The 12,500-nt window shown below is 39.8% G+C and overlaps 1 protein-coding gene across 1 annotated transcript in view; it reads left to right on the top strand.

Annotated features, from left to right (window-relative positions):
* The window catches only part of LOC119579351 (serine/arginine repetitive matrix protein 1-like), a gene marked incomplete at its 5' end in the record, with an annotated part of 21,428 nt that extends 10,993 nt beyond the window's left edge, over positions 1-10,435 (top strand). The window contains 2 exons of the mRNA XM_037927118.1: positions 1-991; positions 10,364-10,435. The exon at positions 1-991 is cut by the window's left edge and continues 1,160 nt beyond it. Of these exons, the coding sequence (XP_037783046.1) occupies positions 1-991; positions 10,364-10,435 (1,063 nt within the window). The remainder of the gene's footprint in view (positions 992-10,363) is intronic.
* Positions 10,436-12,500: the final 2,065 nt, after the last annotated feature.

Below are 12,500 nucleotides of genomic sequence, written 5' to 3'. Positions count from 1 at the left end.
GGCCCAGAGCGGAGCCAGACCCAGAGCGAGAGCCAGACCGAGAGCAAGAGCCAAAACCCATAGCCAGACCGAGAGCCAGACCCAGGGAAAACCCAGAGCCCAAAAACCGAGGGCCAGACCGAGACCCAGAGCCAGAACCCAGAGCGAGAGGGCCGGGCCCAGAAAACCCAAACCCAGAGCAAGAGCCAGACCGAGAGCCAGACCGAGGGGAGAAACCAGACCCAGGCAAGAGCCAGAGAGATCGAGAAACCACCCGGGGGGCCAGCCCAGACCGAGAGCCAGCCCAGAGGAGAGCAGACCGAGGCGAGAGCCAGACCCAGACGAGAGCCCCCGACCGAGACCCAGAGCCAGGGGGGAGAGCCAAAACCCCGGGGGCGAGGGGCCGGGCGAGAGCGAGAGCCAGACCCAGAGAAGGGGCCAGGGCCCAGAGCCCGGCCCCCGAGGAGAGCCAGGGGCCGAGAGCAAAAGCCAGAACCCAGACGAGAGCCAGACCGGAAACCCGACGAGAGCGGAGTCAGACCCAGGGAGAAACCCGGGCCCAGGGTCGAGAGCCAGACCGAGAGCCAGACCGAGAGCAAGAGCCAGACCGAGAGCGAGAGCCAGACCGAGAGTCGAGAGCCAGAGCCCAGAGCAAGAGCCAAAACCGAGAAACAAAGGGGCCAGACCGAGAGCCCGGAAACCCAGACCCAGAGCCAGAAACCCAGAGCCCAGGGCCGAGGGCGAGAGCCAAGACCGAGAGCGGGGAAACCCCGGGCGAGAGCCAGACCGAGAGCGAGAAGGGCCCGACCGAGAGGAGAGCCAGAAACCCAAGGGTCGAGAGCCAGACCGGGGAGAAGAGCCAGACCGGAGCCAGACCCCAGGAAAAGACCGAGAGCCCGACCGAGACCCAGAGCCAGAGGAGAGCCAGGGCGAGAGCGAGAAACCCCCGACCGAGAGCCAGGGCCGAAGGGCCGAAGGGGGGGGGAGAGCCAAAACCAGCCCCACGCAACAAGCAAGCAAAAATGCGGGGGGAAAACCGGAGGGGGGAGGCCGGCTGGCTGTCCCCGGCTGTTATTGAGTTCAAAGCAGGAATTTATGGCATTTGAAGCGGAACTGCCGGCTGGTGGGCTCCGGGAGAGAGGGGGGAGTGGGGAGGCAGTTGGGGGCCGGGGCCCGGGGGGGGGGAGGGGAGAGGGGGGGAGGGGGGGGGAGAGGGGGGGGGAGGGGGGGAATAGGGGAAAGGGGAAAGGGGAAAGGGGAAAGGGGGGGGGGGGGAGGGGGATTAGGGAAGAGGGGGAGGGGAGAAGGCCCAATAGGAAAGGGGAAGGGAGAGGGGTTTGGGAGAAAGCGGAGAAGGGAAAAAGAAAAGGTGAAAAAAATGAGGGGAGGAGGATAGATGAGGAGAATGGGGGGGGGGGGGGCGATGAGGAAGAAGGAGGAGAAGAGTAGGGAAGTAAAGAGGGAGAAGGGGTGGGGGATTAAGGAAAGGAAAGAGAGAGAGAGAAAGGGGAAGGGAAGGGGGTGAAAGGGAGACAGAAGAGGAGGATGGTAAGTGGGAAGGGGAATAAAGAGAGGTGGAGAGGGGAAAGGTGAGGAGAGGGGAAAAAGGGGAGGAGAAGGAAGAGGGAAAGGAGGAGGAGAGGGGAAAGGGGCAAGAGGAAAGGGTAGGGAAGGGGAAAAGGAGAGAAAAAAAAAGGAAAAGGGGAAAAGCCAAGAAAAACAGAGGAAGGAGAGGAGAGGAGAGGAGGGGAAGGGGAAGGGTACAGAGGAGAGAGGGTGAGGGAGAGGGGAGGGGGAGAAAGGGGGAAAAGGGGGATGGAGGTAAGAGCGAAGGGGGAGAGGAGTGAGGGTGGGGGAGAGGAGATGGAGTGAGGGAGGAGGGAGGGGGGAGAGGAGTGAGGGAGAAGTGAGGGAGGGAGGGGGGGTTAGGTTTGGACTGGGGATTAATGTTATAATTTTCATAATCATCATAATCAATTATCATTCATTTTATTCTTCTTTATTTGTAATCTTTATATCAATATTAATATTCCATAATTATTTTAGTATCAATGCCATTTTTATTATTTCAGTTATTATGATTATGATTACTGTTATTGTCACTAATATCAGTTGCATATTAATTATTAATGTCTTTATGTTTTGTTGAGATAATTATCATTATTATCATAAGTGCAATTAATTTCATCCCTACTAACGTTATTTTTTTTTAAGTCAATTTGCCGGGACATATTATTATTATCATCACCAAAGAAAAAAATATTTATCATAAAAACATCATTATCATGATTACGAAAACCGTTATTGTTTCTTACCAAGACAGATTATTAACATCAAAATTAGGACTGTCAGATGCAGCCCAGATCTGGCCTGACCACACGAGCAAAGCCACATAATTATATCTTGGATTATATATGGCTAACGTAGATGTTATGTCTGTATACATAAGTATTGCACAGACACACACACGCACACGCATGTAGAAACACACACGCACACGCATATACAAACACACACGCACACGCATATACAAACACACACACACACACACACACACACACACACACACACACACACACACACACACACACACACACACACACACTGTAAGGCTTTCTCTCGAGGAGACCAAATCACTTCCCCAGGTAGATGTCCTGCGAGAAATAGGGTCTGGCTGTGAGTGTGCTCGACTCCTTTCTTGTGAATAAGGGAAAAACAACCACTGATACAACTGACAAAACCACAGGGCAAGACATATTGTAACTCGTCTTCCCCAGTAGGTCTTAATTAATTGGTAAATCTAGCAACATAAGACCTGTCACCGGGCTTATGAGCCACTCAAGAGTTCGAACTGCTCGAAGCACAAGGGAAAAAAACAAAAAACAAAAAAAAAACTCGGGAACAATAAACGCAATAGTTTTATTAACACATTCTCATGTACATCATGACTTGGCAATAAATACAGTGTTGATGTGTAGCGTGTGTGGGCCGGAATCATCTCCAGCTTGTTCGAACGCCGCCCACCGGATTACCCAAGTTCGGATCAGGATTCGGAGCCAGGTTTCGAGTGTGTCGAAGAGGCAGGTAGGATATTAAGGGGGAGGATAGGGAGTAGGTATGGGGACGTAAGCTTACGAAAAAAAAAAGAACGAAAGGGAGAGAAATAAAAACAAACCAAGAGATGAAGGTGAAAGAAATGCGTAAGAGAAGTAATGAGAAGAAAAAAAGGTAGGAAACGAGGAGGAGATAAGCATGGGAGGAGAAAGGGATAAGAGAGAACGTATAAGACAAAGCAAGCGAGGAATGAGGGGAAATTAAACGAAAGGAATAAACGAGAAAGGAATGCGAGGGAAAGAAACGAGTATAACATAATGAAAGAGCAAGAAAATGTAGAAAATGAGAAGGAGAGTGACCTCACAACACACACACAAATATATATATATATATATATATATATATATATATATATATATATATATATATATATATATATATATATATATATATATATATATATATATATATATATATATTTGTGTGTCTATATATGTTACCAGATTACATTAGTAATATTGTTCAACAGCCATACATCCCACTGCAGGACTTGGGCTTACTCTCAGTTCATGTTTGAGGGGTTATTTTGAAGTACCGCTCTCGTCTGATTGGATGCCCTTCCCAATCAACCACAGTTCAGCGCGCTGCCACTTGTGCCACGGCGGCGACTTCCCCTGCGGCGCCGGCGTTTGGCTCTGAAGGTGATATGTCGTTTTTCTCGCCGTGAGATCGGGCTCGAGTCAGCAGTCGGAGCGCAGGCGTTTTGCAATCGCCGCGGTGGGGATTTGAACTCGGGACCATGAGGGTCAGGGCAGAAACGACTGAACCATCGCGGGATACATATGCATAAATGTATCTCGCGATGTATGTATATATATATATATATATATATATATATATATATATATATAGAGAGAGAGAGAGAGAGAGAGAGAGAGAGAGAGAGGTAAATAGATAGATATAGATGATATAGATATTAAGATATGTAGTTTTACATATAAATGAATAGGCATATATATATATATATATATATATATATATATATATATATATATATATATATTATATATATATATATATATATATATATATCATATATATGTGCGTGATATATATATATATATATATATATATATATATATATATATATATATATATATATATACATACATAGAAATACTGATAGATAGACAGCCAGATGGCTAAACATATCTCACATGTGCGTGTGTGTGTGTGCGAGTGTAAGAGTGAGTCAGTTTCCCTCTTTGCAACCAAATGAATTGAAATATCCAACCAAACCTGACATAAGTACACTCTCTAATTATCACTCTCACATCAAATTCCTTACTTACACACTTTTACTTAGACACACTTCCCCGCTAATTCACTCTCGCCTCACCAGGAACAAATTATACCCTTAGGTCGAGGCCGAATTAGACTATAGTGTCAACTGAACTGAACTTCGAATGTATTTCCTATGAGCTGCCGCGAGGAGACTTTCATTAAAGTTTAAACCAACTTCTGATATTATTGCATAAAGGTGTTTTCAGGTCCCCCTTTCGAATGTGTGTGCGCTGGTAATGGAAGTTTCTGTTGTGAAGTTTGCATATTTGAGACCATTAGGAAAAAGGGAGGGGGGGTGAATTTAAGATATATATTTTTTTAAAAGCTGTTTTGCTATGAGTTTTGTCATATATATTTTTTCATATGGATTTTTGTTGTTGTTTTGTTGGTATTAACGTTATGGTTGTGGTTGTTTTTGCAGTTGTAGATTTTTTTGTTATTAGTGTTGTGGTTGGTGTTGTTATCGTTGTTGTTGTTGTGGTGGTGGTGGTTGTGGTTGTAGTAGCAGTTGTAGTTGAAGTTGATGTTGTAGTTGTAGTTGTTATTGTTCTTAGTATTATTAACATTATTCATTGCGAAAAGAAATTGTAGGGTACAAATGAATAACGTGAACAAAGTTTAATGGTTAAAGTTCATAAATAAAATACCAATTCTAATAAAAATGTTAAAAGTGGGAATGACAAGGACAATGATAATGATAATAAGGATGATAATAATAATGATAATAATGATGATGATGATGATGATGATAATAATAATGGTAATGATAATAATAATGATAATGATAATGATAAAATGACGATGATGGTGATGATAATTATTATAACAAAATTAATAATAGTAATAATAATGATAATAATATTAATAATAATAATAACAATAATGATAATAGTAATAATAATAATGATAATAATGATAATAATAATAATAATAATAATAATAATAATAATAATAATAACCATGATAATGATAATGAAAATAAAATAATTATGACTACCAATAATGAAAAAATACCAATATCAGCAATAATAGCAATATTGATAATAATGACAATAATAATAATATTAATCACAATAATGTGAGCGCGTATAAAAAGCTAGATAGACAGGCAGATAGATAGACAGGCAGCTTGATACGGATGCATCTATGAGAATCTAGGTGATAATAGCATTATTGTCTGTCTGAATCGGTGAAAATTGGAATTCCTATATATGTGAATTACCCAAACAAATATATGTATACTTTTTTTTTGTACCTTTCAGTTCTCTGGCTAATTAATATGCGTGCGAGCTCTGGAATGAATTTAGGCTCCTCCCCTTTCTCTCGCTGTCTGTGTCTGTGTCTGTCTGTATGTTCGTCTCGGTGTGTGTTTGTTTCTGTCCGTTTTATGTTTTTATTTATTTATTTTTTTTTGTATTTTCGGTTTGTCTTTTTCTTTATATCTGTCTGTCTGTTTGTTTGTTTGTATGTCTGTTTGTTTGTTGTATGTCTGTCTGTCTGTCTGTCTGTCTGTCTCTCTCTCTCTCTCTCTCTCTCTCTCTCTCTCTCTCTCTCTCTCTTTCTCTTTCTCTCTCTCTTCCTCTCTCTCTTTCTCTCTCTCTCTCTCTCTTCCGCTATATCATTCTCAGTCTTATCATAATTCAAGGTTGGGTATATGCATGTAAGTGAATTTATTTAAACACACACACACACACACACACACACACACACACACACACACACACACACACATATATATATATATATATATATATATATATATATATATATATATATATATGTATGTATGTATATATCTATATCCATCTATCTATCTATCTCTCTATCTCGTTTTATATATACTTGTATATACATACATGTACATGTACACACACACACACACACACACACACACACACACACACACACACACACACACACACACACACATATATATATATATATATATATATATACATATATATATATTCTCTTTCTCTTCTGCCTCTATTTATACCCTCGTCCTTCCTTATTCTCCTCTCTCTCCTTCCTTTAACTTTTTACTCTTTGGGACTTCTTAGATATGAATTTATATAAAGCACCACAAGTTTCAGTGCTTTTTCTTGATTTTGGAAAAGTTCGCAAAAATGTAGTTAGAAGTTTGAAATCAGACTCCGCCTAATGACCAATATTTGAATTATGAAAGAGAGGGAAAGAGAGAGAGAGAGAGAGAGAGAGAGAGAGAGAGAGAGAGAGAGAGAGAGAGAGGAGAGAGAGAGAGAGAGAGAGAGAGAGAAAGAGAGAGAGATGGACCTAGGGGAGAGAAACCATTTTCCTTTCCGGCTTTTATTTCCACTCTCTCTCCTCTCTCTTTCCTCTCTCCTCTCCCCTCGCTCTCTCCTCTCTCTCTCTCTATCTCTCTCTCTTCTCTTCCTCGCTTTCTCTTCTCCCCTCTCCTCCTCTCTCTCTCTCTCTCTTCTCCCCTCTCTATATATATATATATATATATATATATATATATATATATATATATATATACACACATTTTAAATCTACCTACATATCTATCTCTATCCATCTACCAATCTATCTCCCAACCTATCTCTCCCCTTTTCTTCATCTCCCGCCCCTCCTCTCAAGCCTTCCTCTCTCTCCTCTTTCTCTCTCCCTTCCCCATTTTCTCCTCTTTTTTTCTCCCCTTGATTGCAGAGTTGCATGTCAGCAGATGCTCTTCTGGCTCTGCAACTGACCAGCTGGACAAAGCGAGTGAGTTAACATGTTTCTGCAATTGCACATCACATCCGAAGATCTGTGTCTGAAAAGTTGCATTTTTTTCTCAAAAAGCAAAGATGATTTTGCGAATTTCTTTGAATTTATTTATTTGTTATTTACGAATTCGTTTATTTATTATGTATTTGATGAAACCGAAATGTGAATAGATTTCTAGTTGAAAAGAGAAAGAGAAAACTGATAATGACAACAATACTAATTCTAATAATGATAATAATAGTTATGATAATAACAATGATAATGAGGATGATGATGATAATGATAATAATAATAACAATAACAATAATGGGTAATAATAATGATAATTATAATGATGATAATCATGATAATAATGATAATGATAATAGTAATAAATGATAATAAACAAAATAATAATAATAATAACAATAATAATAATGATAATAATAATAATAATTATAACAATAATAAAAGTACTACTACCAATATCAATAATGACTGATAATAGTAATAACAGTAATGATAATGATAATAATGATAATGAAAATAATTATAATAATAAATGATAATTATGATAGAAATAAAACAACAACAACAACAACAACAACTAAAATAATAATAATAATAATAATAATAATAATAATGATAATAATAATAACAATAATAATAACAATAATAAACTGAAGGAATTATCATAAACCACAAACCACATTATCATTAATCACGAATTAATTAGAATTACTCAATGAATATCTCTGTTTTATCTTCCACACGAGACAAATATCTTAAACATAAAATTATTTTGCAAATTTTCTTTCTTTCTCAAAAAAAATCACAACTTAAAAAGAAAGGATATAACTCAAACCTGTTTATTATCTTTAAAAAAGAGGCCATCTATCCAATCTCAAAAAACAGAAATCAACAGTAATTAGCAGTTTTTTAATGACTAAAAGTATTTAATCCTGAGAAACAATAACATACGCAGAATTTTCACTGAATTTTCCTGTTAATGGATAGATAATAGATAATGGATTAGATAGATAGATGGTTAGGATAATAGGTAGATAGATAGGTGGGTAGGCAGATGAATATATAGATAGATCATACGGATGATAAACGATAGATAGATAAGTAGATGATAAAGATGGTAGATAGATAAGTAAGTGACAAAGAGGATAGATAGATAGATGGATAGATAAAACTAAAAAGTTTACACATTGATGACTATCCAGTTAATCGATAGATACTAGATACTAGACAGATAGTACAAAATAGATAGATATACAGAAAGATGGATAATAAGGATAGGAAATAGGTGGATGGATTGTGGGATAGATTAAATAACAAGGATAATAAATATATATATAGTTTTTAATTTTCACTTTGATCTCTTTCCTGTTGATAGGTAGATAGTAGATGATAGATAAATAGATAGATAACAGAGATGATAGAGGGATAGATAAATAGACAGATAGACAGACAAAACCTTCTGAATTTGTGCTTCGATAACTTTCCTCTTCGACTTTCATGTTATATATAAATTCCGAAGGTTTTAGATTAAGTTCAAGAAAGAACGTGACTCGTTGTAAGGCACGTGGGTCGGGCAAATACCTTTCTGGTGGGAGGCTGCAGAATTGCATTATTTACTTTTTTTATTTATTTATTTGTTTTTTTTTGTGTGTGTATGTTTGTCTGCGTATCTCTATTTCCTCTCTCTCTCTCTCTCTCTCTCTCTTTCTCTCTCTCCTTCTTCTGTCTGTTTCTGCCATCCCTCCCCCCCCTCTCTCTTTCTCTCCCTCTCTCAATTTCTCTAGTGGTTTATTCCATCATATGTTACCTGGATTTTTTACCATGAACATTTCCTTTAGGTTAGAGAGATTGATATATATATATATATATATATATATATATATATATAGGGAGAGAGAGAGAGAGAGAGAGAGAGAGAGAGAGAGAGAGAGAGAGAGAGAAAGGGAGAGAGAGAGAGAGAGAGAGAGAGAGAAAGAGAGAGAAAGGGAGAGAGAGAGAGAGAGCGAGAGAGAGAAAGAGAAAGAGAGAGAGAGAGAAAGAGAGAGAGAGAGAGAGGGAGAAAGAGAGAGAGAGAGAAAGAAAGAGAGAGAGTGCACCTATGCAGCCGTAAAAATGTAATCTACTATTTCCACAGGTATTACGGAATACAAATTACATTCATTTATTAGGTGTGTGCAAAGATACACAAAATGTATGCAGCATATTCCATTTCTGTTCGTAATTTGAAAATAGCATTTGCGGGATATGATGCAATTAATATTACGATCGCACACACAAACACGTACATACATAAGTATATAAATATATATACATACATATATACACACACACACACACACACATATATATATATATATATATATATATATATATATATATATATATATATATGTACCTAGGCATTTATGGTATTTGCAGACACATTAAAAGTACATATACCCCCCCCCCCCGCGTGTGACACCCCACCCCCTTCTCCTTTACCCCCCCCCCCTCCCAAATCCTATCCTCTGCTCGACCCTTTGAGTCCATGACATTTAATTAATATTTACATATCATCAAAGGTTGAAATACAAAGGGTTATCAGATCTCTACCTCCCCTCCCCCCTCACCCCCCCTCTTCGAAACTCCCGACCACTTCCCCTCTCCCTTAGCTGCTTTACTTCTTACCCTTCCGTTGCCCCTTCCATTCCTTCTTTTCCCTCCTATCTCCCTTTTCTTCATCTCTCCTTCTCCCCTTCTCCTACTTTTCCCATCTCTCTCTCTCTTTCTTTATGTTCTTTCACCTTCCTCTTCACCCTTTTTCCTCTCCTCCCTACTCTCTCTTTTCTTTTTCCCTTTTTTCTTTTCCTCTCCCCCTTCCTCTCTCATTCGTTTCTCCTCCCTCTCCCTCTTACCCTCCATCCTCCTACTCCTCTCCCTTTCCCTCCCTCTCCCTCCCATCCCTCCCTCCTCCCCTTCATCCCTCCCTCCCCTCCCCATTCCCCTCCCTCCCTCTCCCTCATTCCCCTCTTCCTCCTCAGGAAGCAGAAAAAACAAAACAAAAATGAAACGGTAAAATAAAACAAAAACAAAACAAAAAAACAAAAAACCGGGCGAAAAACAACAACAAAAACAAAAAAACAAAAAAAAAGAAAAAAAACAACAAAAACAAAAAACAAAAAAAACAACAAAAAACAACAACAAAAAAAAACCCAAAAAAAAAAAGCAAAAAAAAAAACAAAACAAAAAAAAACAAAACAAAAACAACAGAAAAAAAAAAAGCAAAAAAAAAACAAAAAAAAAACAACCCAAAAAACCGTAAAACCCCAACAACGAGCAAGCAAAAACAAAAAAACCCAAAAAACAAAAACTTTTAATTTTTCCCTTTCTCCAGAAAACCCCCCTCAGAATATGAAAATGATTAAATAAAATTTAATCTCGGGGCCAAAAAGGGATAGGGTTTGGGACTTTTTTAAATCTCCTTTTTTAGCAAAGAAAATTATCTTTTTTTTTCTCTACTAACTCTCTTTTCCCCCTTTAAAAAACTCTATTTCCCCTTTCTTTTTCTCCCTCTCTCTTTTTTTTCTCTCTCTCCCCAATCTTTTCTTTCTTTTCTCTCCCTCCATTCTCCCCTCCCTCCCTCCCCCCCTCTTTCTCTCTCTTTTCTCCCCTTTTCCCCTCTCTCTCTCTCTCTCTTAGATGGAGAAGAAAGAGGAGGAAGAGGAAGTGGGGAAGGAAGATGGAGGAGGAGAATTAGAAGGGGAAGGAGAAGAAGGAGGAAGAGGAGGAGGAAGAAGAAGAAAAAGAAAAAGGAGTTGGAGGAGGAGGAAGAGGAAAAAAAGGAAGAGAAAACGGAGTTGGAGGAGGAGGAAGAAAAAGAAGAGGAAGAGGACGAGAATGAAGAGGAAAAAAAAGAAAAGGAACAGAGAAGGAGAAAGAATCGAAGGAAAATACAAAGATTGGAGGGGAGAGAGAGAAAAGAGACAAGAGAGAGAAGAGAAAGGCAGAGAAAGAGAGAGAGAGAGGAGAGAGAGAGACAGAAAGAGAGAGAGAGAAGAGAAAGAAAAAAAAAATTTGGAAAAAGGGAAAATAAAGAGGAGGAAAAAGAAAATTATCAAAATAAATTCCCAAACGAGATTAAACCTCCACCGCCCCCCCCCCTCCTTGGGGCGTCCGAAACCCTCCGCGTAGAATCTCCCAGTCCCGAATGAAAATTTCTCCCCCTCCCCCCCCCCCCCCCCCCTCCCTCCCAAAACCCTCCCTTTCTAAAACCTCCTTCCTCAAGGACCCTCCCCCCCCTATCCCCCTCCCGAAGACACCTCCCTCCCTCCCTCCCCCCTTACCTTACCTTTTTTACCCCTTCCTTCCCCCTTTCCCTTCCCCCCTCCCCAAATTTCCTCCCCCGTTCTCCCCCCCCCTAAAACCCCCCCCCCCCCCTCTACCATAAGCCCCCCCCCTCTACCCTCCCCCTCCCCCTCCCTCCCTACCCCACCCCCTTCGCTCTACCAATCATCACGAAAATAACAAGATTAATCCGAACAATTAGCGCTCGTAGATCTAACTTCGCGCGGGAGACAATAGGTCTCATCTGCCCAGTTCCGCGGGATTTTAGTATGCCGAAAGAGCGCACCCTTGTTAGCAAGTTGCAATCAACTCCTTATTCAAACGGCGGGCGCGGCAGGCAGCCAAAAACGAGCGCCACGTGGGGAAGGGTAGGCGCGCTCATCCACGAACGGCTCAATTTCACTTGCATATGCGAACGCTTCTCTTGATTTCCCTGATTGTCGTTCGCTTTTTTTTTTTAAGCTTTTTGTTATTATTTCATTTTTTAAAATGGGTTTCGGAGTTTAATCGGTATTCATATTTTCTACCTTGATTTATTTATGTATTTATTTATTTATTATTATTATTTTTTAAGGAGATGGAGGAAAGAAGAAGAAAGAAAAGGGTTTTTAAGGGAAAACTGTTTGGGAGTGGGTGATGAAAGTGATTTGGTGAGATTTTCCCAAAACACCCAAAGCCCTATATTTCAAAGTTTAAATTATATCTTTATTTAAAATTTTTCTTTTTCTCTCCCTCCCCCTCCTCTCTCTCTCCCCTCTCTCATTTTCTCCCCATCTCTCTCTCTCCTCTCCCCCCTCCTCTCTCTCTCCATATATATATAATATATTAATAATTTTGTGTGTTTGTTTGTGTGTATGCATGGGGATTATAAAAATTAATACCCTTTTTAATGACGAAGAAAGGAAAAAAACCCAAAAATAATAAATAGAATAAATAAAAAACGAAAAAAAAGAAAAATATCTACCCCCTCCTTTTTTTTAACCCCCATTTTAAACCCAAAAAAACCCACCCCCCCCCAACCCGACCCCCCAAAACAAAAACCC

Source organism: Penaeus monodon, chromosome 2, assembly GCF_015228065.2.
Source record: "Penaeus monodon isolate SGIC_2016 chromosome 2, NSTDA_Pmon_1, whole genome shotgun sequence".
In the NCBI taxonomy this organism is placed as follows: Eukaryota; Metazoa; Arthropoda; class Malacostraca; order Decapoda; family Penaeidae; genus Penaeus; species Penaeus monodon.
This window is presented reverse-complemented; position numbering and strand designations above follow the sequence as displayed.